This window comes from Stegastes partitus, unplaced genomic scaffold, assembly GCF_000690725.1.
Source record: "Stegastes partitus isolate 25-593 unplaced genomic scaffold, Stegastes_partitus-1.0.2 Scaffold1031, whole genome shotgun sequence".
In the NCBI taxonomy this organism is placed as follows: Eukaryota; Metazoa; Chordata; class Actinopteri; family Pomacentridae; genus Stegastes; species Stegastes partitus.
In genome coordinates this window covers 53,600-80,897 of record NW_007578762.1, presented here as the reverse complement: position 1 = coordinate 80,897, position 27,298 = coordinate 53,600, and the positions used below count along the sequence as shown (strand labels likewise).

General features: G+C 41.5%; 1 protein-coding gene across 1 annotated transcript in view; it reads left to right on the top strand.

Annotated features, from left to right (window-relative positions):
* The window catches only part of gria3a (glutamate receptor, ionotropic, AMPA 3a), an 84,997-nt gene that overhangs the window by 4,168 nt on the left and 53,531 nt on the right, over window positions 1-27,298 (top strand). Inside the window, exon 3 of the mRNA XM_008295205.1 lies at window positions 13,368-13,607. Within this exon, the coding sequence (XP_008293427.1) occupies window positions 13,368-13,607 (240 nt within the window). The remainder of the gene's footprint in view (window positions 1-13,367; window positions 13,608-27,298) is intronic.

Below are 27,298 nucleotides of genomic sequence, written 5' to 3'. Positions count from 1 at the left end.
CTGCTCTTCTTCTTCTTCTTTTTCTTCTGCATTGTTAACACTGTGGTGAACACTTTGACTCATCAGCAGTAGCCATATTAGGACTTTTTTTTTTTTTCATTTTTGCAATGCATACATGCAAATTTAGCTCGTGCAAAACTATGCATACAACTTCAATGATATGAGATAATTGTGCATATATGATCAAAGCTGTAACATTGTTGTTACTGTTATCGGTTTGCCTTGTTGTTTTCATAGAAAGCGTGCAAGCAGAGGATGGAGGAGTGGTGGCACACATTCGACTTCTAATGTGTATTTTTAGCAATTTCAAGATGAAGTATGTTTTTAGTGCAAATGAGCTGTGTAAAAAAAAAAAAAGGGAAAGGATCACCTTCACATGGTGTGAAAGTCATTGTTCATAGTTGGCTGTGTGTACTGAATGTTTGTAATAGTATGAGGTGTTCAGTATATCCTTTAAAGGAGCAGTTCACAATTTTGGCAAACATGCTCATTCAACTGCTTGTGTTGACTGGGGGGTGAGCTGCTGCCCCAAGTGAAGGGGTTTTAGTATCTCGGGATCTTGTTCACAAGTGATGGTAAAATGGAGCGTGAGATGGACAGGCGGATCGGTGCAGCATCAGCAGTAATGCAGGCGTTGTAACGGGCCGTCGCGGTGAAGAGGGAGCTGAGTCAGAACGCACAGAAATCTATGTCCATCTACGTTCCAACCCTCATCTGCGGTCATGAGCTCTGAGTAGTGACCGAAAGACGAAGATGCGAGCAGACAAAATGAGACTCTTCCACAGGGTGGCTGCCTTCAGCCTCATGTTACGTGTCCACAGGATTCGTCATTTCAGCGCTTCCTGTTCATCGTTTATGTAAACAGCTGTGCAGTGCATTTTGGTTGTGTTGTGATGCGTTTCCAGAGACAGGGCGTGGCGCTGCCTGCTCCTCACTTGAATGAAGTTGAGGTCTAGGCTACTTTATGCAAATAATGAGAGTAAAATATGATCTGCCATCTCTGGAAACTTCAGAAAAAAACTTTTAAACTAACTGTTATTGATCTAAAATGTAGACAGATTTGGCAAGTGGAGGAAGTGAAAGCCTGTGTTGTGATGCCTGCTGAAGAGCACCTTTCACTTTACTAGCGTACACTTCTGAGCTGGACGCCCATCAAGCGTCCAATGTTGGGAAGTGGTGTGATCCCTCACATCTAAAAATGTCCCTTTGGGCATGTACCGATAGAGACAGGCTGAGGAGATTGGACACGAGAGGGGAGCCCAGAGTAGAGTTACTGTTCTTTCATGTTCTAAAGAGTCAGTTGAGGCTTTTTTGGGCGGCCGATTAAGATGGCTGAAATCCTGGGTGCCTTCTTTAGAAGATTTTCTGGCATGTCCAAGTGGGAGGAGACTCTGGGGTAGACCCAGAACTTCCTGGAGGAAATACATATCTCATCTGGCCTGGGAACGCCTCAGGATCCCCCCTGGAGGAGCTGCAAAATGCTGCTAGGGATAGGCAAGTCTGGAATGACCTGCCACCGCGACCGGACGCAAGAAAATGGATGGATGGAATTTCTTGCCTAGAGTTAGAAGAGAAGATGATAACACTCATAAGTGCTAAACATGAAGCTACAGTATAGCTTTGCACCGAAGCTGGAAACATATATTCCTTCTTTATTAATCCATACAAAAACCTAAGCGTATTGTGGTTTTATGTTTTGACTTGGGACAGAGCCTCCCTGGAGTCTCACCATCTCCATGTGGCTGTGAGGCTAACAATAAAATCCTATTAATTAGTGAGTTTTAGAGGTGCTGCGTTCCACCGTTGGGCAGAGCTAGCTGTTCTCCTCCACTTCCAGCCTTTCTGTAACTGAACACCTGCTGGCAGTACCCAATAAAGTTTGTCCGGTAAAAAAAGTTTATCTTCTTGGCAAGACAGCAAATAAGCTTATCTCCCAAAATGTGCAACGACTGCTTTTATCCCAGAATGCAGCTGTAAGGTTACTGGAAGGAAGCAAATTGCTCATCAGAGGATGTTTCCATTATTTCGATCATTAGAGCATTTGAACATATTGTAATATCTAAAGGTAAATGTCAATTTGGCAACGCTTTACATAATTTTGTTGCATTTACTATAGCAAAACAAACACTCTGGAATGTAACCAAGCAATGAACAACAACCTTGGATTCATCTTTACTCTGAGAACTCATTTAAACCAACAAGTCATGAATGATGCATGAGCATCAGGCACAAGGTTGTCAAATTGTTTGGCCTGAGGGAAAGCATTCTTCATAATAGTTTCTATCTTAATCCACACTTTGGCTGGAATAATACATTTGTATACAAAGAACAGATGATTATTGGAACCACTTCTCAACATAGCAGTGAGGTCACTGATAATCAGAGGGCTAAACAATCCTCCCCTGGCTTCAAAGCTACATTGTCAAAGTCTTAATTCAATTATGAAAGCTTGCTCAGCATGAAAAACATATCCTCCACCTCTCTTCGATATTTGACCGGTCACACGTTTGCATTAGAAAGCTTTAAAAGGATTCTCTGGATTTGGGAGCCCTTGAACAGAAAGAGACACTTACCCAAAAGCGTGTCCTTTTATCACGATGCACTGATAAAAATATCAGAGTTACTGCTACTGCAGCCAGAGTCCTGTCAGTTTGGGTGACCTGCACTAAGCTGACAAGTACTCATCCTCAGATTTGTCATGGCGTTTTCAATGGGAAGCATTGTAAATACGTAACAGCTTTTACAATGGAATTTTATCCAACCAAAAGAGTCACACAATACTGTTCCCAAGCAATACTTTCACTGACATGAATAGATGGTTTGACCCTTCCTTTAATAAGAGCTTTTAGGGTCCATTGCTGTGGGGTAAGATATGACTCACGAGCCATCATGCAGCATAAATGCATTAGGTTTCTTTTAACAACGGAGTACTGATGCTAAATAAATGGCTTTAACGGCAATGGAAGCATTTAAATACCAGTTGACTGAAGACATAACTGTCAGTCAAGTGCAAAAACCTGCATGTATTTTGCCAAGCAAGCTCAGAGCAATGGTAAGAAGGAATCTTATTTCTTGTTTTCTTCACACTGAGTCGCTCAACCATGGCTGGTCATAATGCTGTGAAATGGCAGAATAGTACTGAATAGCTTCAGGGGCAAGCCACTGGAGATGTGCAGTTAGTCTTTCATCCTGTGCATCAGAATGTGCTTACATGTCAGCGCTGTAACAGAGCGACGGTGATCACTACTGACAAGCTACAGTGATGCTGCAGCAGTTTGTTGCAGTCTTACACAACGTCCTTCAGCGTGGCTGCCTCTGAGATCTCTGCTGTTGTTCACTAAATGTTACCTGGGATTATTCAAGGACTACAAGCTGTGAACTACACGGAATAATGCAAAAGAAAACCGAAGATGCCACCGGGGCAGTGAATAATTTAGAGGAGCCGCTTTCATAGATTTGAAAAAGTTGTATGAGAGTTTGTTCCTGAATGTAAAACAGAAAAATCACATCATTTCTGCATTTTCAGTTTTAAAATAAGAAATTGTTCTTGCCTCATTAGTTTAGCGTTCATATTTGACACTTTATTCAGTCTATTTTCTGTCCACAGAGCTGATAAATTGTGAAAAAGGCTTATTTAATTATTAATTTTAATCCATGTAATACATTTATTTTTTGGATTTAAATATCGTTCTCTATTACCCACAAACACTTTATGACGTACACAGCACTAAAACCTGTTGTATCGCTCCATTTCTTGTAATAGTGGTCTTTGGATGATGCTTCAGCAGTGCATGCAATGAATGTGTAGGTGGAGAGTTAACAGCGCTTTCACCGTGATACAGTGAAATATCCAAGTGTATTCTTCCATATAATACTTGAGTAGCCACGGGCCACGTCTGTGTATCGCTGCTGTATATTCCTTTCTGTCATGTTGTTTTTTTAGCATGTGGGCCGTATCCAGTTGTATTTCTCAGATTAGGGCTAATCCAACGAGTGTTGCCCCGCTCTTTGTGTATAATGAGTATCTGCAGGGGGTAACCCACTGGAAGAAAATATGTGCTTTTACAAAGCTGCGATCTGTAGAGGAGAGGGAATTCCAGCCAACATACAACAACACTGCCTGAGGAGAAACACCTACTCAGCCTTCAGTCCCTACATACCCTCTGCTTTCTATGTGGTTGGTCAACTGAGACGAATTGTGCAACAATGCAAATCATAATGTGGATAAAAATGTGAAACACTTAAATGTCATAACACAGAAATCATTTAAACTGTGTGCACTTTGCCTTCAGTCAGATTTTCAACTCAAAACAAACGTTTACTGTCACTTTATGGTCAAATTGAACCAGCAGGTCCACACGGGTCTTTCATTGCAGCTTGTTTGACTCAGAACAGATGAGATGCTGTAAAGTTATTACTGGAAAGCTCACACACAGCATTGAATTATTGTATAAGACAAGTTTACATCACAAATTTGAAGTACTGTGTTTGTGTGAGGATGTGTACAAGCTGAGCTGCTGCTGCAGCCAAATTGAAATTTCCATTTTGTTTTGATTGACACTAAGAAGACTGAAAGTCTAGACATGATAATGGCTCTCTGAGGCTGTGCTTAGGCACAGCAGCTATTAAAACAACAATTTTGAAGGGAAGCAGGTAAAATATTTCTCATAACTGGCATTCCTCTGGGGCAGAAAAATGAAGTCAAAGCCAAAAAAAAAAAAAAGTAGTTCCTCAAATGGCCACTTGGCAATCGCTCCAAAATTTAGTCAGTTCCCATAGACCCTTGTGTTAAAATGTTCAATTTTACAGTAGAAATAAACATGTTTACAGCCTGGTAAATAAACAGTGTTGGTCTCTATGGTGTATTTCCCCATTCATGATAACTGTACAGGTGGTCAAGTTTATATAACTCATCTGTTTTAATCCTATTAAGGCTTAAAGTTATGAATAAATTTAACAATGGCTGCTTTAAGCAACAGCTCGGTGCCATCACAGGACAATCAGTGGCCCATTTGTGTTTGCATGGCCACAAACTACACTCATGTTCCACCTCTTTGTTCATATTTGGATTAGTCAGTTGTTCTAAGGATTCAGGAACTGGGAAGATGGTGGTGGCTGGATCCACCACACTGAGCTCGTCAGGGAAACCTGTAGGTGATGTTATGGAGGATTAATTGTCCATGGTTTACCATAATCACCACCTTAGTTTAGCTTTTTGCTTGGTAACAGCTGACATTATGACTTAACATAGAAAAAAGTCCCAGCTGGAATTGACAACACTGATGAAACCTCAGTTCCACTAAGTGTCCCAGTAACTTGTGACAGTTTTAAACAGTGAAACCAACATGTACAATAGCAGGACGTCCTCTCAGTGAAATGTAGCCACCTGTGATTTTCGTACTGTGACACGTCAGAATGTCTGCAGTGGGAAAGGTCAGCCCATCCACTGAGATATTTCATTCAAACCCACAAATATTAATCTCAGGATGCCACTCGAGGAAAAGTGAGGGCATCGCCAAAGTCATTAGGACATTCTTGGTTGTTCAGGGACCATCCATCTATCAGCCATACCCACTTTGTCCTGTAGAGGATCACAGGGGACTGGAGCCTGTCCCAGCTGACATTTAGCGAGAGGCAGAGTACACTATGGACAGGTCGACAGTCCATCACAGGGCTAACACAAAGTGATAAGATCACTGTGCACACTCGCGCTTCTTCAGAAACATCAGTTAACCTGTCGTGCATGTCTTTGGACTGTGGGAGGAAGCTGGAGCACCTGGAAAAACCCAGGCAGGCACAAGGAGAACTTGCAAACTCTGCACAGAATGATACCAGGTAATAGTGTTGACCACCTTATCACTGCCCCGCTCTCCTCTGAGGACCATGAACGTCACAATTTACAAGTTTTAATGGCAATTTATAAACTACTGAGACATTTCAGTTGGACCAAAGTGGTGGACGTTGTATTGTATTTTGTGTGGACACAAGTTAAGCTTCATTTTGTACTGTTGGGCTACTATGGCTACATCCATATTAATATGTTGTCTCTTTATGGTAGGGTTTCAGAAGTCAAACCAGTCTTCAGATGCGTGTTTTAGTTCCTTTTCAGAAATAATCTCAGTGCACGCTAACCTATTTAAAAATGCAAATACAAACATAAAAATAAATATACATTGAGCATGTGGGTGCTGGTGTAAGCATGCAGCAGGGTGTTGGTTGCTTAGCTGTGGAAAATACTACAAAAAAAGAAGAACAGCAACAGCCAAAAGTAAGTGAGTCCAGCTGCTAGCGTAGACAACAAGGTCAGCAACGCCTGTAACCTGTTATCTACTGCATGTTGAATTAACCGCTGGTAGTCATGCCTGGTGTCTTTGTTTTCTTCCAGAGTTTTTAAACTAAATCTGGGCCTTTCCAAAAGTTTCTCTGGTCCTAAAGCTCTGGAGTAGTGGGAATGGTAGGCATAGATGTAGCAGAAGTCATGCATTTTTAAAATAAAAATGTATTTGTGTGGATGTAGTCTACATCTTCTTCGGTGGGGCGATGCTATTATTGTTTCCCTCTATTCCTGCACTAAACTGATATGACATAAACCTCCTATGAGTCAAATGGTATAGCGCCCTATCTTTGAATATAGAATTGAAAACTGGAATGCTGGATTTTACTTTCTGGCTTGTCCCACACTGCGACTTATATGTTCTCACTCTCTCAGAAAGGCTTGAAGGAGGGAAGTGTCCCAATGGAAAGGAACAAAATCTTTTGATTTGCAGCATCCTGAAAGGTCAGACTGTGTAATGGCTTCATGAGGAAGTTACAGGACGATTTTAATGATGTCGCCAGAAATCTAATCAAATGCACTCTTATTTTGTGACAGCCACGGATGGAGCAGGGAGGTGTGCGGTTATGCAGTGCTGGTTTACAGATCTGTCAAAGACCTGCAGTTTAATGCAGAGTTTAGGCCTTAAGTGACCCTAAATACTTCATTTTATCTTTCAGCTTTTATACACTTTTATTGTTTTGTGCTTGTGCCTAACAGTGCAATACAATGTTACACTTTGGGGATTAACTGGCAATTATTTAGGATTTCCATCTTTACACATTGCAAAAACTCCTGCTGTTTAAAGGGTTTGAAGACTGCAATGAAAAGATCAGCAGAATAATGTTTTAATACTGTGTATAAATACCCCAAAAGAATGATTGTACTCTTGTATTTACTCTCTGCAGACCAGTGCATTCTGAGGAGGGAATTGATGCCCTCTATGACTCTATAAAAGCAGAAACAGAATTACTGAAGGTTAAAATTGGCTCTTGGTGAACGTTGTGAACTCTGGTGGTAACATTACTACAACTGTTATTGATCCTGACAATGTGTCAAAATACCTCACTCACTTGTCAGATACAGACCGTGAAATGTGCCGACCAAATCCCTTTACACCAGGTCCAGTCGACACGTCTCACAGCTGCTGGCGGGATGCAAAGGAAACGTGTTACCTGGAATAACACAAAGGGATGTTGGCTGTTTGCTCTTCAGCTTAGCGTCCAGCTTGTTTCCACGAGGAAACACTGAATTCGCTGAGCGTCTGTCAGTCAGCACATTTCCGACGTTTGTTGGCATCCTCTATCCGGCCCAGTAGCACCGTCCCATTTTATGTTCTCGTTTAAAATATAAGTGGAAAGATATGTTGATAGCTTTTACTTTAAGTTCACGCTCACAGTTGCTATTTCCTCCCTGTTTGTGACTCAACATTTTCTCTCCTTTTGAGATAACCTGCAGCTGAACTGTAATACAAGATATACAGTATAGGCAGTCGATATTGTTGCTTTGACAGGAATCAGTCATAGTTCAGTGAATTGGTTTAAGCCAGAGACAGTCTGTGTAGCATGATGGGAAAATGCTTGTTTACAGGTTGTGGTTCTTCTCACTGTTGGACTTTATGCAGAGGTTACAGAATATAACGCTTCCTATAACATTAAGCGTTGATGGACAAGATGTCCAAAAGAAAAATGTTGTTAGAATGAAGGTGCAGCATTTAATCTTAGGAATTTACAGACATTATATATATTCTTACAGAATTTGAAGTTATCATTATTTTAGAATAGAAAACTAATAGTCAGCTGAGATTTGAAATAAAGTCTATATAGGCAGATAACATAGGATAAACACTTTAAATAGAGACTTGGTAGCTTGTGCTACAAAAACAATGTTATGCACTGAAGTACTAGTTTATAGCTGGTTCTGATTGTAAGCTTGAAAGTTTCTGATTCGTTCACGCTCTTTTAAAAGCAACTGATCAACACAGCAGACGGTGAAATAGAGAAGTCATCAGTGTCTCCATTTTTAGCCGTGATAGTGGTGTGGTAATGTCAGCCAGTTGGTCGATCGACCACTTTGGTCCAGACGGAAACGTATGAACAGCCATTCAATAGATTGCTGTGAAATTGTGTACAGCTTTCTGTGGCGCCTGTGATGGAAATCTTGTGAGCCAAGTTTCAGGAGAGCCAGAAGCATTTACTTCAGCTACTGTAGATATCAAGCAGAATACAGATGATCCATGCAAAGCTGTATGTAATATGTAATGCCACCAAAATCTCCCTTGCATGTTTTATTTGTACCCATGTGAAACTTCCTATGTGGCCAAATAAAGACCTATCTACACACGTGTCAAGGTGCTATAGGCAACCGAGTCCTAAACATTAAATCACATTCACCTAAGCCTCATTGTATATTTCATGTAATACTTTCCCAAGGTCACATTCTCTAAGTTATAACACAGGGTCCTGCATTGCAGCTCGGTCCATCATTTCTTTATGGCCTTGGTTGCTTATGGCACCTTATGGCTACTAAGGAAAGAGTCAGCCTGACTCCATTTAGTATAGCTGAAAAAACATCTGCTGCACATCTACTAGAGTGGACCGAAATTTTGTACAGAAATTCATGGATCCAACATGATAAATTCTAATAACGTTGGTAATCCTCTGACCTTTCTTCTCGTGCTACTCCTGCTGTTTTAAGTGAACGGCTGCACAACTATTAAATGCATTGGCAAAATATTCACTTATCTTCAAACCATCTGCTTCATCAGTGCACATTCTGCACCTTCTTTTCTTGATGTTATCCTAAAGTAGTTGTTGAATATATGCAGCGTCTCTAGTTTTACTTTGACCCCATCCTTTACAAGTTGGTGCAGCTGCATGTTGTGTTGTGTCCTCTGCCGTCTTCACTTACTGAATGTGTGACCCCGGCACAGGGCAGGACAGGTATCCCCACGTGGGTGAGACCAAATTTGTCTTCCTCTCCCTCTGGAAAACAAACCGAAGCCCTGCTGCTCTCCTCTCTTCTGGTACTGCTGCAGGCACAGCTCTTAGACAGTGGAAAAATAACTTCCCACCAGGCAGCGGTACGTACATAAACAGGTTATTTGTTATCGTCACAAAAAAGTTAAATTGCTGCCCTCGCTTTTCCAAAAGCAGCATCCAATCCTCTCAAACCTCACAGCTCATACGACGACTCCGTCCAAGAAAGTTCACCTCCTCGTCTCCGTGCGAGTCCTCCTCCGTCCGGTCCCTCATTCTCGTTTTCTTATATGCATAAAGTTCGATTTCTTCTCTGCGTCTGGTGTTTGCTTTTTCAGTCGAGGGCTGGAGCTCACCTCTATTTCTGCTCAGCTATAGAGCTTTAAGAAGTCAGTTTGTAGGCTCGGCTCTGCTGTGCACACACAGGTTCATCCCTCCGTCAGCGACTTTTCTGACAGACTCAGTCTCCCCTGCTGTCTGCAGCAGAGACCCTCAAAGTTACAAAGCCCCGGCGAAGACATATGACAGCGCTGGTGCTACCGGAGCTGCTGCATCTACCTGTTAAGTTTGACGAGGTGGTGAGAGCTGAAGAGAAGCAGAGAAACGGAGGGTGAGGGAGAAAAGGAGAGAGCAAGCTACTGACAACAATGGCAGGCAGATGTGGGTGTTTGTTAGGTGATGAATAAGATGGAAGAGTGAAGAGAGGTGAATTTTTTCCAGTTGGATATTAATCATGCATACAAAGCCTGCGTTAGTATTCTGAACAGAAACGCGCAGAGCAAAAAAAAAAAAACCAGCTCCACTTCCCCCTGCGATAAAGTAAACGATCCGTATCTTCATTTCTGACCATAATCAGGGGAATTTACTGTAGTTGGCTACTGCTTGCTGCTTCATGAGCCCAAATATATGATTTCATTAGTCCTTTAGGAGGACAGGCTGTCGGTTTAACCTTGACAAACAAAAGATATTGCTGCCATTTTGCGAATAGAATTGGATGATGTTGCGCGAGCTTAGTAATTTTATGGCTTCCTTCTATTTTCTATGGATAGCATGAGGTGATTATTGTGGGAAAAAAATGTGAATCTGTAATCTGAGGAGGATCTGTTTAGTTATAAATAATATTGTCCCGAAAAGAGCAACTGTGAAGCATGCTGAATCCAAAAGGAAATGATTTGTACTGACGTTTTTCCACTTGTGAAGTGGGAGTTTTGCTTAACTGCCGATGAGTCCCTGAGATGAATTTTAGAAATTATCCTTCAGATATTAAACAATGATGCAGCAGCCCCTGGAAGGCTTGTGATTACGGCATCATCCAGAACAGGCCTTTCATTTCTGTGGATGTCTGTGTTTGTTTAGTATTTAAAAGAGTTTCACCCTGGCCTTTCAAGACACGCATCTGATGTGTGTGCCGAGTTCAGTCGAAGGCTGCGGAAATGAAGGGAAGGAGAAATGATAAAAAAACACAGAGAGAAAGATGACAGAAACCGAGTCACCAAGTATGTGTGGGTGACTGAAAGGTTGTCTTAATGGAAAAGTCAAGTTGAACAGAAGCAAATGTTGAAAAACATACAGCACTGAACTGCAACAGACCACATTAAGGAATCACAGAGCTGTGAAATTATTTTCCTGCAATTGCGGTCATAAATGTTCAAAATGTTGCAACCCAGTATATCTAAAGTACATTTATGTAACATACAGCTTCTCACAGGTAGTTTCCTGAAATATGTCCCTCGAAAGTTGGCGAGAGAGTTTTAGATGAGTTTTCTGAACATTTTAATCACACATTTTACATCCATGTTTGCTAGATTGCAGTTGTTTCTTTAAACCCTTCATACGTTTCTGCCTTTCCTTGTGCATCACTAAGCTATTGACAGGATCACACCGTCTGGGGACAGGAAGCCTCATCATGTCACCCACATGCCCCAATTATATGTGTCCTCATGTGCGTGACGAGGCAAACAAAACAGGAACCGGCTCTCAAATAAACTGCTCCGTAGCACCACTGGAGGTCATAAGCAATGCTTGAATTAATGCAGCGTGTCGCAGGAATTCTGATGGATGGATTAGACCACCAGCTGTATTTCTGCAATAAATTATCCCCAATTCTGAAAAATATAACAATTGAATTGGATGATATTTGATTGTGTTCATTCAGAAGTCAGCGTCGCATGTGTACGCTCAAAGTTTCAACCCTCTCTGTGTTACCTCTACTTCCCCACTGAACTGACATCAGACGGTTTGTTCGTGCCCACATAAAGCCATCTGTCCCGTATCCTTTGTTGCTAAGGTTGTTGCTAAGGTTGTCCAGTGGGTTGCTGGCATTGTCCACTCTCACATTTCGGATCGGAGTTGGACTTCAACGTGTACGGATGTATTTAAGCGGTTGACATTTTGAGTAATGAAAGAGTAAAAGAAGTGTGAAGCTGCCCAGTAAGAACAGAGAGGACTCATTGGAAGGAGGTTTAAAGAGACACAGAGACTGCAAGCATGAAGGAGAAAGTAAATAAGGTGTCTTTGAACTGTAGAGCCTGCATAGATATGCAAGTAGAGAATGAAAGAAGTATAGACCTACAAATGTGCATATATCCTCAGGAAATGTTAGTTTTCAAGAAAATGCAAATTACTGAATCACATATTAGTTTAACCCCGAGGATGCCTGCATCAGTGGTCCCCTTCATTTCTTTTCGGTTTTGCCTAGGCACACTAAGTCAATAAACACGGACAGATTTGATGCAATTCATTATAGGATTCAGGAAGTCCTTATCTTTGCACGGATAACATAGATTTTCTTCAGTTTTTTTATTGTAAATTATTCAGGAGTAACACTCACTGTCCATAGTCAGGTCGTACAGCATTTAAACAGCAATTTTTCAGTCCAGTGATCTGTTTCTATATCATTTCTGACATTTTCAAAAGGCAAGTCATTGTTATTGTTACAGCACATTGAAAACAACAGTCAGTGAGGAAAAAGTGCTTTTCAATAGAACAAACAATGAGATTACATTGACCCAACAGATTTACATTTTAAGGTACCGTACCACAATATTATGTATTATGTAAATGTATTTGTGTAACTTTTAATATTAGGGTTAACGCCTTGTAATATAATACAAATTAACCTCACTAACTTAAATTATAAGGTTAAGAGCTGACACATATTTTAATTAAGTAACGACTGACTCTTTGAACCCTTATTTTATACACTAATTAAAATGTTACTAGAAATTCATAAAAAAAAATTTCTAAGAAACAGACATCTCATTAAATCCAATCTCTAATAAGCTCATTGAACATTTATTGGTGATGCTGACCGGCTTCACTGAGCAGTATTGTGATTTATGAGGAGCAGAGGGTCAGAATTATGAGCGCCGCTGTATTCCCCATCATTCGCTTCAGTTAATTCCTAAAACATTAGGGCAGGGGTCACGTCCCCGATTCAGCCCTGTTTGGTGTCATTAAACCCATTTATTACCAACAAATAAAATAAAATACTGTAGTTAACACCTTGTAAGACCAAGTGTCTGTTGGGTGTTTATGGCCGCAGCTCATTTCCATGGGCCCACAGATGGCAGCAGATAGGGCTTGTTATAAATCTTTTATACTGCAGCACAGCCCAGCGCTTCAACATTTGCATGCTCATGTTTCAGGGTATTTGTCTATTAAGATATGTGGCCAATGCACGGGCTTCTCCATTATTTCTGGTTGATTACCCAAGCGTTTGCATTTACAGGAAGGAGAAGTGAAGGGCACCGGGCAGCAGACCACGGCCATGGGGAGCAGACATCCCACATGGCGCCCATTTATTCAGATAGCCGCTGCTTCACTTTGCAAGATTAATGCCGTCATGAATTCTACCCCCACCTCAACCTTACATGAAAGTTTGGACTCCCACCCTGGTTATTGGCGCACTCAGCAGCTTTAGCTCGCAATATGTTACTAAATTTGACCTCAAACTTGTTTGAAAGGCCGCTCTGCTGTGTTTATCGACACCTTATCTGAATTAAGGTGGAGCTTATCGTAAATCTTTCTTTTTTTTTTGTCCGTGACCTGAACCTGCTCTCTGTCTCTGCCACCAGTCTGCTCCCAGTTCTCCCGAGGAGTTTACGCCATCTTCGGCTTCTACGACAGGAAGTCCATGAACACGCTGACCTCCTTCTGCGGGGCGCTGCACACCTCCTTCATTACGCCCAGCTTCCCCATCGACGCTGACGTGCAGTTTGTCATCCAGATGAGGCCCGGCTTGCGAGGAGCCGTTCTCAGTCTGCTGGACCATTACAAGTGGGAGAAGTTCGTCTACCTTTACGACACTGACAGAGGTGAGAGCGGCCGCCTGGGAAAACACACTCACGCTGTGCAAACATCACACACAGGTGTTCGGGAGTGACGGATGAGCGGCAGCAGAACATCTCATTGCTGGAGAAAAGTGTTAAAAAAAAAAAAAAAAGTAATTGGCATTCCAAGCCCGCTCATGCAGATGTGTTATTATACCGTGTATACGATCAGTCTTTAATATGTAAATCCCTTATCCCCAAGCCTCGTTCTAAGTAGTCTGATACATTTTAATCTATGTCAGTAATGATCCTAAATTGCTTCACTATGTGGCTGAATCCTGCTTACAGAGGCCCTCAATAGTTCCCTGCTTCGGAGAAATGAGTCACTCACAGGTGCTGCTTATCCGCTGCAGTAGTGCGACTGCAGCCGCCCAAGTCTCTAATCCTCGCCACTTTCTGATTATCATTTAGTTCTAATTGGATTATATAAAAGACAGTGCACAACATCCTCCAACTTCTCTCTGTGTGTTTCATGGCCTTCCGCTCCCCTCATGTGGGCCAACTATTTACAGACTTGGGTCCTCCGAGGGTCAGCATCTGGAGGCGTTGAGCAACAGCACCGCGGTTTGTCTTTTATAAACTGAACCACAAGCTGGTCGCAGACTAGCAGCAAACATGCGCCGTGTGATGCTGTGCCAAACATGTTTTCAAATCGTACAGAAAATAAATGATGTAGATGCAGAGATGTTTTCTGGCTGCACTCGCTGCTCCTAAATGTGCCAAACTGTTCAGACCTGCGCATTCCAAGTATTTTTAAACTGACATAGAGCATTTTCTAGGACAAGTGCACTCCTTTTTCACTTCCCCCTGCCTCACTTCCTACATCTCTAGTTCAGGTGGCTAATCTGCTGCTTAGTAATGACTCTGATTTGCGTACAGCCATTTTGTGCACTTCTAAAATCTACAAATAACGCTTGCGTTTGTGTCTGTCAAGGCTTTTTGAACAGGAACACCCCCACAGTTGTGATGTATATGTTCAGCGTCATGTTTGACCTCATGAGGAAGCTGTTACTGCTCCCACATCGAGGGGAAACCTGCGTTTTATTGATCCGGCCACTGTGTGTCTGTGGCAGATTGCAGAGGCTGATAATTGGTTGTCTGGCGTGGCGGAGACAAAATGATTAACGAGTTTATTGCTTCACCTCGGCAAAATCGCCCTCCTCAGAAGCGTCTCCCGATGTGGCCCTTAGAGCTCAGCTTGACTCTGCTGCCCTCGTTCACCTGCTGCGCTGAGGCTGATGGACCAACCGTCTGTAATGCTTTGCCCATTTCCACAGTGTGACACAGTGTAAACACTGTAGTTTAGGATGGATTCCCACATGCTGCACAGCTTGTGTTTGCTGAGAGGCTAGTTAGCCGTCCCATTTTGGCTGGAAGTCCCATCCCGCTCCTTCAAGGCTCTGGAGCTGTGTCGCCACCACTCATCCAAATGTCAGTTTAATCTTCATTATAGGAAGAGGGTTCTATTTAGGGCCTGAGAGGGACTAGCAGGGGGCTCTCGAGAGATGTGAGTGACTGTTGATAGTTTGTGAGGCGATGTGACAGTATTATGCTGCGGAGGCATTTTTACAATGATATGTGTAACGTGCGTCCCTTAACAAGACAGAGCCTTTTATCAGAACAAAAGCAAAGGCATCTTAAAGTCAGCTTGATATCGGAAAAATCATTAAAATGAGACCGAATCCCCTCTAGAGCTTGGAGACGTGGACTATGGCCTCCCCTTCATCGCACAGCATGAGAGGGATTTTTTTATATCATAGCCCGAAGGCACAACTACTCATCAAAACTGTATCTGTATGATGGGATTTTGACTGTAATGGAAAATAAAATGCCCACAGAGTTATCACTTAATGTAGCCATGCATGAACTCCACATTTAATTTTGGAATTTAAAATGGTGTCGACATCAAATAGGTTCAGCTTTGCTTTCATGTTGGAGATGTCTTCCTCCGTCAGCATTGTACTGATCTGAACTATTTAGGCTAACTGACATATTCACAATAAATACGAAACAATGAGCGGAGTTTGCTCCTCGCAGCTACAGGAGTCTCTCACTGTTTCATGCGGCCCACGTCTCATCTGAAGAATCGATTGCTTGATAAACAAAAGCGATACTGAGGAAGCCACAGTAGCACAACAAAGACAAAAAACAAAACAAAAAATGTGCGTTTTACACTTTAGCACACAAGGTTCATTAAATACATGTTTAGCTGCTCTAGTGTAGCATCACCTATTTCCCCTGGATGCCATGAAATGTCCTCATTAAACAGACTAATGGCTGCTGGCAGAAAAGACCTCTTGAACTGAAGAACATCTGGGCATTACCAGCTGGCAGATGAGAAAAGGTCCTCACTAGGTTTTTTTTTCATGTTTAGCTAATATATTGCTCAGACATTTTAGAAAGAGGTACCAAGGTGGCTTTTTAGCAAGATGATCTCAAAGTTATGACGGTTTACAAAATTGTTCTAATTAATCCGTCGTAGAACTCAGCGCCTTTGAGTGATTCATAAAAAAAGAATCTTGGTTTATAAAATGTGTTTTTGTAATTCTAATACCTGGCTCTAGACAAGAAGAAATCACTGAGTCACTGTCGAAATTCCTTAAGCTGCCATTTTCTAATGACCTTCACATGAAATCAAACATTTCCGCAGGATGTTAGCATCACAAAAGATAAACTCAAGCAAAGCACAGTACGTTCTCCATCTGATCCTCACGTAGGAGGCTGTATTGAATTACAGGTTGCACCTTGTCCTCGTCCTCTCTAAAGTGACCTCAAGGTATCCTGACAAGGGCAGTAACGGAGAGCTATTAATCGGTTTGTTAATGCTGCTTAGTGCTGGTTGAGTGGTTGAAGAAGGACTCACATTCTTCACCAATTCAACCATGTAAAATGTTCTGTGAAAGTCCTTCTCTGGTGACTGATTAAACCATAACTCATCTCTGTGAACTGAAGTTAGAGGTTTCTTCCATGAAAATAATCCCTTCATACTTTTAGAAAGCTTCGATGAAACTCTTCCTCTGGATTGGGCAGATCTATGAGATCCTCACCTCTTTCTCCACTCGCCCCTCCACTACTCACTGCAACTTAAACGCATCAGCTCACCTGCAACACTGATCAAACACTGTAAAATGACTTGTTTGAGCCAACACTGATTCAGAAGAATAATGACACCCCCACCATGCAAGACGACAGGACTGGTTCTTTATGTTTGTTACATATGAACCTCTGGATGTCTGAATCTGTTCCACCATAAGGACGTGTTAACGAGGTAAAAACCTGAGTCTTCAGTAAAGTTTTGTTGAAATATCTAAGGTAAACATATTTATTAATTATGCTATTATACACTATTAGGCTATAATTTTGTCTATGTGTTTTTATGCAGCCTGCCATTGTTGGTGCTGACTGAGGTGAAGCCATAGATTATATATAAAAGAACACATTTATCTAGTTACTATACAGTTTAGAGAGACGTTACTTTCAGGAGTTTTGCAGTTGCAGCCTCACTGATCTGATCTGATCTGATCGTTCACTCATGGTGGCCAACAGTGTTCAGCTTTACTTTATCTTTATTTTATTTAAAATACCCATAAAGCACGAGTGCATCATCTTGTATGTTTTGCATAAACACAAAATAAAAATATTGGCTTGCAATTAGTGACTTTAGCTGTCAAAGTCCCTCTCGAGTCATTGATTAAAAACCCCTAAAAACCTTAACAAATTTGTTAGACCACCACTCAATGTAAGGTTTATGCCACATCTCTCTAAATTAACAGCGTTGGTAATTACCAAAACCATTTTTTATGTTTCTGTAGTGGTTAATAAACCAGTATCTAGAATCACTTTAACCAAAATGATAGTTTTAATGCTAAAATATAATTATTATTGTTATCCAAAAATGTTCAAATGTACTGTTTTACAAAAAAAAGAAAAAAATAATAAAGCACATTATTATTTCTTGATTAAGATGTCAAATTATTGTCATACACTTGCATTTCTGAACAGAAAAATTAGTTTTAGTGGTTGAATGCTTGATTTCTGACTTCTCAGAGAAGCCCAGTTAGTCGCTCAAATTTGGGTGAAAAAGGTGAATTCAGTTTGAAATTCCTCATTCCTGTTCAAAATGGTAGAACATTGAGAGCTGAGAGCGAATTAAAGCAGTTCATGATGCTGCATGGTCTATATATACAGTGATATAATATATATAGAATAAATTTGTTAAGCACTGTATCATGTACCTCTCCTCCACTCGCCGTAGCTTGAGCACACCAGCTCACCTGCCATTCTGAGAATAACACTGTTAAACTACTGTATGCTGCACAGTGATAAGTTGTTGTATCGTAATTCAGCCATAGATGTTTAAACTAGAAACTGATTCCAAAGAGGAAAATTATACATAAAGGCTCATCCTGAAAGCTGACAGGACTAGAAACCTGAATCTGTGTTTGTGAGACTGTCATCGTTACACTACAGTTTCAAAGTCAAAATGCTCAGCCTTAGCCTGGGTTTTACTCTCAAAATTTGTCTTCTCGCATATAATGAACTCTATAGAAGCACGCTGAAAAGCTAAAAAAAAAACCAACTTGATTTACAATTTGGGGGATCTATAACTACACCTAGCCTTCAAAGAGTATTGTATTTCCCTCTGAAATATACTGGACATAAAGGGGGAAGTGCTCAAGCAAATGACCTCAAAACTGTATTTTAAGTACAAGCACTTGACTAAATGTACACTTATTGTGCAATCTAATGCCCTCTGTCTACTGTAGTCCTCCTGATTCATGAACTCTACGTAATGTAAACTGGATCTTAATTTCTTTTGGTTGCCATCAAAATGAAGGAGTACAATTTAACAACCTCAAATGCAGCTTTTCCCTGATTCTCCTGCCGCTCTGACAAATGGGACGCCGGGGTTGGTGGAGAATTTGCATTCGATGTGTAATCACACTGCCCCGCTGCTGAATGTCTGGTCGGTTTCGTCTCCGCAAGGAAACATCTGATTAATTGCACGCTGCTAAAGAGCCGCACTCAGCAGTCAGGCACATAGGCCCATTAACAAAGAACGAGAGAGAGAGAGAGCGAATGGCACCAAGCAGCTGTTCCTCTCCGTGAACACCTTCCTGCAGCCTCACTTGGAGATGGACACATTTCAATAGACCTTGACCCCCCCTTTGTGGGTAAACACTGTTTTCCTCTCAGGCCCTAATATTGGGACTGAGGCAGAGATTCATCAATCAAGCTCCTCTTTCTTCAACGGGGCTGTTTTCTTCCCCCCCCTGTTCAAGGACTCTATTAGGGCTCCTAGTGAACATACACAGAGCAAAGGAGAGCGTAGCCGGGATACACATGTAACAGAATAGTTAAGTAGTGACGGAAAGGTGCTTTTCTGTAAGGCAGGTTTCAAAGAACTCCAACAAACAAAGAGATGCAGATGAGAAGGCACAAGGCTGGCACTTTATGAAAAAAAAAAACTCCAAGGTTAGACGGGACTGTGTCAAATTTAATAAACTTTCAAAACTGAGCACTGCCTCTTTTTTTTTTGTTTGTTTTGTCACAGAGAGCACATTTATTTGTCTTCATGGTTTTGAGAATCCTCTGTGTTGAATAAATTTTAGACTCTCAGTGAGAATCAGATTGCCTTTAGATTTACATCTGGGACCGGAGTGTGTTTGGGAAGGCAGTTTGCATGCTGCATGCGTGTGTGTGCGTGTGTATTGTGCACTGACCTCATTGGTGAAAACCTCAAAGGGCGTTGTGCATTCAGTGAGAAGATACAGCTGAGGCGTTGGCTGTCTCTGAATGTTTCTGCATGAACCAAACCTCCTCTGTTATCAAGCACTCAATCCGCTCTGCCAGACGCCCAAAATGGCACCAATTGATCCGTGCACATCCACGCATGCAGAGGCAGTGCAGCTTGAAAACAGTATCAAACGACTTGTGAGCTGCAGACTTTCTGCTCCATAACGCAGCACAGAGCCCATTATACCCACAGAATCATGTGTATGTGAATTATTAATTCAAAATCCCAAACCTTTGCTGGGGTTCACCTGTTTATGAAGAGAATTTTTAAAAATCGGTTGCTTTTATGCCTCAGTATGGATACACTTGGAAGTACAGATGCAGGATTTTTGCTTTCAAATATAAAGACGCGTCTTCTCTGTTTGAACAGACTGGCAGACAGGTTTGCATTGCAGCGACTGTAACACACCAGTAGCGACAGCAACCTTGAGAAAAGCATTACGTAACTTTAAACAGTCGCATCACTTTGTAAATCTTTGTTCTTTGCTAGAAAAGCAGAGTTGCGACGCTTGGTTTCATTACAAATAGTTCTCTGTGAGCATCACCGCATCACCTGCTCAGTCTGCCAAGATAAGTGAACAAAGTCATTACTGCATCAAACCAGCAGGCATGAGCCGCTAGAATGGCAAGTGTGGATAAAAGATCATTTTGAGAATAAATTCTGCTCTGTGTTCATTCACACATATTTCAGGTAGTTTGCTTAAAGCAGTCTCGGTTTCTCGGTTCCATTGTTTGGATATAAAAGACCCACAGCCCCGGTGCTGTGATGGTTGTTTCAGCACCACGGACAGTTCCTGCTCCCCTCACAGCTCTCAGGACTGGAAGCTCTGCTAAATTTCTAACATTATTTTTTTATCAATTACTCTTGCATGCTTCATTTCATGCTATGCTTTATACTGTTCTAGCGCTATCACATAAACGTGTGACAAATTAGAATATTAGATGCCTGCAGGTGCCTTCATACAGGACACCGCAAGTCACTGAATAGTTTATTTTTCACAGCACACATTTTGACTTGACATTTTGGGCAAAGGACATGTGTTACTAATAGCATTTTTTAGGGCTTTGTGCAAAGAAAAACTAATGTGATAGTAAGCTGGCACGCACAATAGCTGGACCCTGACACTAAATTCTCTGGAAAATCAATTGAAACGTTCTTTTTTCAGACATAGACACCTACATCAAGTCAAGTGGTTACACAATGTAAAGCTGGGTTTTCTTTTTTGGAAAGGGCTTTTGGAAAAGCTCTCCTGTTTGAGGGAGAGCTACAAAGGAGAATGTTGGTGGTTTGGAGGTGGTGGAGGAATCCTAACTATGTTAGCATGAGTGTACCTGCAGGGTAGTGCTGAGAACTGTCAGGTTCTAATGCCTGAGCTGTCCACCTGCATAAACATGACAGAATACAACAGAAGTGAGTACATCCTTGTGCAATATCACCTAAGTGTCTAATTATAATTTCTCAGTGATTCTCGACAATGCTTCAACTCTCAAAATTCTTCCAATAGAATAATTAACTGTGAAAGTAACTGTAAGTTGCAGCCTAGTTTCACATAGTCAGACCGTTCTGCAGCACAGAATGTTCTGGGTGCGCCTTACGATCATCATTCTACTAAATGTGAAAAGACATAGTAGCTCGTTTGTACTTCTTCAAAGCCATCACAGTGGCTTGGGGTGGAGCTAACCGATGGATGCAGCAGCGTGCTCCCTCAAAATAGTGACGGAGCAACTGTTTTGGTGAAACATTTAGACGCACGGAGGTGGATACGGATAATTCACTGAAGAAGAAAAAAAAAACTCGCAGGGCTGTCTTACTGAACGATCCAAATCATTTACAAAATTTTCAGTGTGGTAGGTAGCTGTCGTGAAGGAAATTATTAAAATTGTAACACGTAGATAGCAAAGGGGGAAGAAGAAAGCTTTGTGAAATGCGCCACCAATGTGAGGTTTATACCAGCAATCTACATCTAGTGAGTCAGACTAGTTGCAGCTCTGTTCCTGTGACAGCTCAGACAGTGGACATGGTATACCGTCAACCTTTGTGGACTGTGTTCAAGGAAAAAACACTTGCTCACTATAAAACTGCAAAGTTACGCTTTGCCAAATAACATAAAAAGAAGCCTACTGACTAGTGGGAACACATTCTTTAGTCAGGTGATGTGCAAGATATATTTATTTGGGTCAGGTGGGGTCCAGCATGGTTTGTATGAACCTGGACAGAACTACCACAGTGAATGCACAGTCCTGACAGTGAAGGCCAGCGGAGAGGATGTGGCAATACTATGGGGCTACATGAGTGCAAAAGGTGATGGGGGTAGATGGTACTATGGCTGCCTGTGGTTATACTCTATATAAACACTGGCTGACAAGGCTGCAGGAGCTTGGCGAAGAGGGATATTCCAGCATGATAACGATCCAAAGCACACTGCCAAAATCAAGCAAGAGTTTCTCTCGAAGGAAAAGGGGGAAACTATGATCTGGCCAAGTGGGTCACCTGACTTGAATCCATCCACCTTTGGGGTAGTTTACAGAGAAAGGTAGAGCAACACAACCCATTCAGCAAAGAGCAGCTAAGAAAAAAAGAGTATCTGAAGAATGACAGAACATCTCACTGGTATCCTCCATGTTCAGGAGGACTGAGTCTGTCATCAGAAATAAAGGTAGACATACAAAGTACTGAAAGATAATAGAGTGTACTGTTGTTGCATTGGGTGTCTTCTGTATTCTGTATAATCCAAATTGTTGGTTTTTAATTTGATATGAGAGCAAACATGCTGCTGCTCAGCTGGGAAGTAATCTAATTACTGTAAGGTGATACAATTCTGTATAATTCACCTTCAAGTGGTTTTGCACCAGGGTGTTGTCACTTCTCTTCTATACTGCATGCAGGCATTTGAAATTACTAGACATCTTGAAATGTTGTCAATAAGCAACCTGAAGCTTGATCAATCTTATTTGCCATATCAGTTACTAATAGCAATATACAATCAATGCTGACTTCCCCCCCTGCCTCTTGACTCATAATACTGCCACTTAAGAAAAACAGAGAAATCGATACCTTTAACACCAGGTGTGATTCCACTTATCCTGCTCTTATTGTCTGCTCGCTCCTGCCGGCTCTGGGAGTAAACAGGGTTAGCAGTGCAAGGAGCACGAGGTTTATTTCGGCTAAAGTAAAGATTTTCCTCTCTGCGCGGCTCGACATTGTTGTCTCAGCTGCTCGCAGGCGAAAGAAATAGCCGCGTCTCCGAATGAATGGGAAAGAAAATATGGAGACGACGAGCGAGGGGAGGAACAGAGGAGTCAGCAAAGCCTTTGTGCTTCTCCTGTGTCAGAAAACAAGCAAATGGCACAGAGGGCCAAGCAATGTCAGACGTGCTGTCAGATGCACCAAATGTTTTTTATTTCATCAAATTTGCAGGCCCCCCCCTCTCCCATCTTTTTGCTGTCAGATCCAGGTTGTCATATCTAATCTGCTTTAAGCTTAGCACTTTGCATGGCCGAATATGAAACCAGGTGACTAATAGAGAGCCCTTCTGCTTTATTAGGCGCTGCTCTGTTTATGCCTCGACTCTTGTCTCTGTGTTGCTCAAATGGCTCTCATCTATTTCAGGACACTTGCTTTCAGGATAACACAAGGCCATTACAACAGTAGTCTTTTTGCATTATGAAAGAGATTGATGTGATGTGCGCTTCCCTGTTTGCCCAAGAGAAAGCGCCATTTTTATTTGCTTAAAAGATGGGAGGGTGTTTTTTTTTTTTTTTCATAGGATAGGAGAGAAAGAACAGACAGTTAGTGCAGCTCTCACTGATGGGCGAGAGCCATCCATTTCTTTGTGTGTGGCTGAAATACAAATATCTGCGCTGTCTGTGTTTGTATTAGTCTGCCTCTCTGTCTGTCTTTATATATTTTTTATGTGTATACGACTTAAGAAATCGAAATCATCTTCATGTGCAACGAAAGTTAATGAATTATTTCATAAAATGTGAATTAAACTTACATAAAAGATGAAAGGAAACAGGAGGAGAAATGCTCCACATTCTGTTAGCAACTTTGCAGCTGTCATTAGATAAGAAATAATCTGTTTGATTAGCTCTGATCAGAGATTTGGCAGGAGTGGGTGGTGTGGGGGTGCAGGGCTCTTTGCGGTTCAGCTAATTTGGAACGGGGAGCTGTTATCTACATTGGACTGCATTTGGAGTAGGCGTTGTTAGGCTAATTGTACTCAAAAGTGTCCTTTTACTGTCATTTGGCAGCTTTAATCCTTTTTATTTCACTGGCTCTGTGAGTATTGCCCACTGAAAACGGTCTTCTTTGTGGAGCCACGTATTAAGCTTTGAGATTTTTTGGAGATTTCTCTGAAGCAGGTTCAGTGGCTTTGTCTGCGCTCCCCTTTGGTGTCGCGCTCAGCTTTGGGCATCCCATGACAACGGCACAGTTCAGATGCCTGCAAGAGAATTTTAAAGAGGTCACCTTCTCCAGGGAGGGGGAGGGACGACTGAGTCACAGTTGAGACTGCACACCACGCTCAGCCGTCATGTGAGCCGCTGCCCAAGACAGACATGGAGAAACAGACGGCCAGGTGCCAGCAGAGCCTCGGTCGCTCACTTTATCTCCCGGCTCTGTCGGTCACAGAGGAAATAAATCTCTTGGTAAAAGTTGCATTCTACACTGTATTAAATATTTTTCCTCCAGGCTTTAAAAAGCGTTAACAAATGCTTAGTAGACTTTTAAATCAAGCGATTTGTTAAAGAAAACCAACCAATGGTACAATTTGCCAGTTGAAAGATGCTTTATTCCTAAAATGCTGTTCCCAAAATGCTCACAGTTGAACCCAGCAGTGCTATGCTCTATATAACCAATCCTCTGAGCTGCAAAGAACACCATATCAGAGGAGTACATACTGATCTCCTGGGCAGTGCTGTGTGGGCTACTAAGCTCATATATTCAAGAGAATCCCACATGCAGGCCAACTCTGCTTTGTGCTGAACAATTGCCGTCATCTTTAGGCATTTCTTTGGGTACAATTTGCGGACAAACTTCAAAGTAAAGTGTGTTTAGCAATTTTTGTGTTTGTAGACTGGAGCGTAAATACAGGCTGGAACATAATATCACTACTGTGCTTATAGCGCAGCAGCTAAAAAGGAATCTGACATTTGTAACAGCTTTTTTGGAACAGCATATATCTGTGTTATGTGCAAGAGTAGAGTGTGTGTGGCCGCTCCATTTGTATATAAGGCCATTAGTTTGCTGCTCGACCTGATTGGTTCTTGCACACTAAATGCCATGCTCATTTGCATGGTATTAAAACATTGTCACCATGTGGCACGTCTGGTTCATGTCACTGCGATTCTCTTCAGGAGAACTGTTTTTTCCTTCTTTTTAAGGAGCAAGCAGTAAAACTGATCTCATTTGTGAGCTGATGAAAGAGTAAACTGTCCGTTTCAGTGCTGGTGCAGAGGAAACATATGTTGCAGTTAACAGTGCAAGGTTTTTCTTGCCTTTTGTTCTTTGCAAGCGGATTCTGTGAGTCTTTCTTTGTTTGTGACTAGTGCAAGATAGTCTTGAGTGTCAGTATTTGCAGTACAAGGCTGAACTTTCTTATATAAACCTGAAGCATCTTGTTTGGTGTTGGGCAGGTCGTGAACAGTGGATTTAGCAGAGCTACAGCTGGGATTAAAAATGAGTCTGATAAGAACAGTGACAGTGAAAATGAGCTGAAAGATGTTAATATGGGTAGGCTGCAAGGTGGGTGAGTTTGCATGTTCTCCCCGTGCAGCGTGGGTTCTCTCCAGGTTCTCCGGCTTCCTCCCACACAGTCCGAAAACATGTTGAGGTTAATTGGTGATTCTAAATTGTCTGTAGGTGTGAATGTGAGTGTGCTTGGTTGTCTGTTTCTAAGTGTGGCCCTGAGTCAGCTGGGATAGACTCCAGCCCCCCATGACCCTAGTGAGGATTAAGTGGTGTATAGATGATAGATGGATGTTAATATGGTCCATATTTAATGACCTTTTTTATCTTAGTCCTGTTAAAGTCTCTTTCCGGTCATTGATTAAACACCTAAAACTAAATTCTATGTGTCATAGTTACATATTTAGAAGTTTTCTCTATGAAATTAATCCCTTCCTGCCTTAAAATGTCCTACATGTAGCTCACTGCAGCTTGAGCATGCCAGCTTACCTATGACACTTTAAAACTACCCTAAGCTACACAATGTCAGAGTTATAATATTGGAATAAGTCAGTCACACACGTTACAATTGGAAGCTAATTATAAAGAAGAAAAATAATTCAGAAAGCCTCACCCCTGCAAGTTGAAAGGATCACTTGTTTTTGTTTGTTACATATGAAACCCTGAAAGTCTACACTTATATTTCTGCATAATTTTCCATATCATGATGGACAAACTCAGCCATGGGATTGACTATTTATTTTCTCCTGAAATGTCTTCTAGCATATAGAAACACTGAATGGACAAGGTCTCCTAAGTATACAAACGTTAATTATAACTGTATAAAGTAGCTTTAACTGTTCATCAAAGGTGAATCGGCAACTGTTTTAATAGTCAATTCATCTGTTTAAGTATTTTCTTTAAAGAAAATTCTTAGAATTTTTGACATTTTCGCAATTTTCTGTACTTGTATCGACCAAACAACTAATTGACGGGTCAAGAAGACAACGGAGAGATTAATCGACAATGAAAATAATCACGAGATGCAGTCCTACTCGAAACAGCCTGACAGTGATCCTGATCTTGTTAATGTATTTAGCAATGACTGTCTCATAACCACTCCTTTCCACACACTGCAACAACAGCCTTTGGAGTTGCGTTTCTCTGACACCTGACAAATGTGCCCTACATAAGTTGCTCTGTTTTGGTCTCCACCAGCTTCTAAGTGGAAAATATGTCATTTGTTATTGCACTGGATGTGCACTTTATTTGCCCATATGTTTTATTTACTGAAAACTGCCTTGTGCTCACCAAGAAATGTACAGCACATGAGAGAAACTAAAACAGTGAATTATAACACAGGTTAAAATCCCTGTAGAGCGGTGACCCGTTGGAGGAGTGGTTAGTGGTTGGGGTTTGGATGCCCTGAAGGGCGAATCACTGCTTTGATTCCTGGCTGTGGACCATTTGCTGCATGTTTCCCCCCTACACATTTATTGTCTCTGTCCTCTGCTACTATACAAATTAAGGCTGAAGAAATAATCTAAGAGTATTTTAACCGTATCTGGAGAGTATTTTGTTCCCGAGTCCTTATTGGCATTGCTCTGCTCTGAAATTTAGCACCAGCACACACTTAACTGATTCAATTTTTCCCTGGCATCAAGGTTGTTTTTGTACAACATTGTACTTGTGTGAGATGAAATTGTTGTTTTTTTTTTGGTGCTATATTTAGCTCTGTGACAATATGCTGCTGATTTTGAATATGTATTATTCTTCAGGTCGGGGCTGAATAATTGACTCTGTAAAATGCCCTTGATGGTTGTCCTGCCTGCTGGCTGTTGTAAAATGTACCATCTGTTTACAAAGTCAACCAAAACTCTGTCATTTGTGCGCCGACTGATAAATCACACCAATGCTAATGCTCACCGAGAGACTTAGGTGTCCTTTGATATTCAGATTTGCATTGTGGTTACTGAAGCACGCTGAACGTCACATTCAGTTAATTCCTGTCTGTCTCAACTTATCTTTTATTTCCACATATCTTTAATTGTAAGTGTACTCAATAGCTTAACATCAACCAGCTCATACAAATGTTTAAAGCCCAAATATCCAGCTTAGTTTCGTGTGAGAAAAAGAACAAAAATAAAACTCTCAAGGGAGTCGTTTGTAAATCCCCTAAATCCTTTTTCTTAAGCAGCTACTAACACGTTTC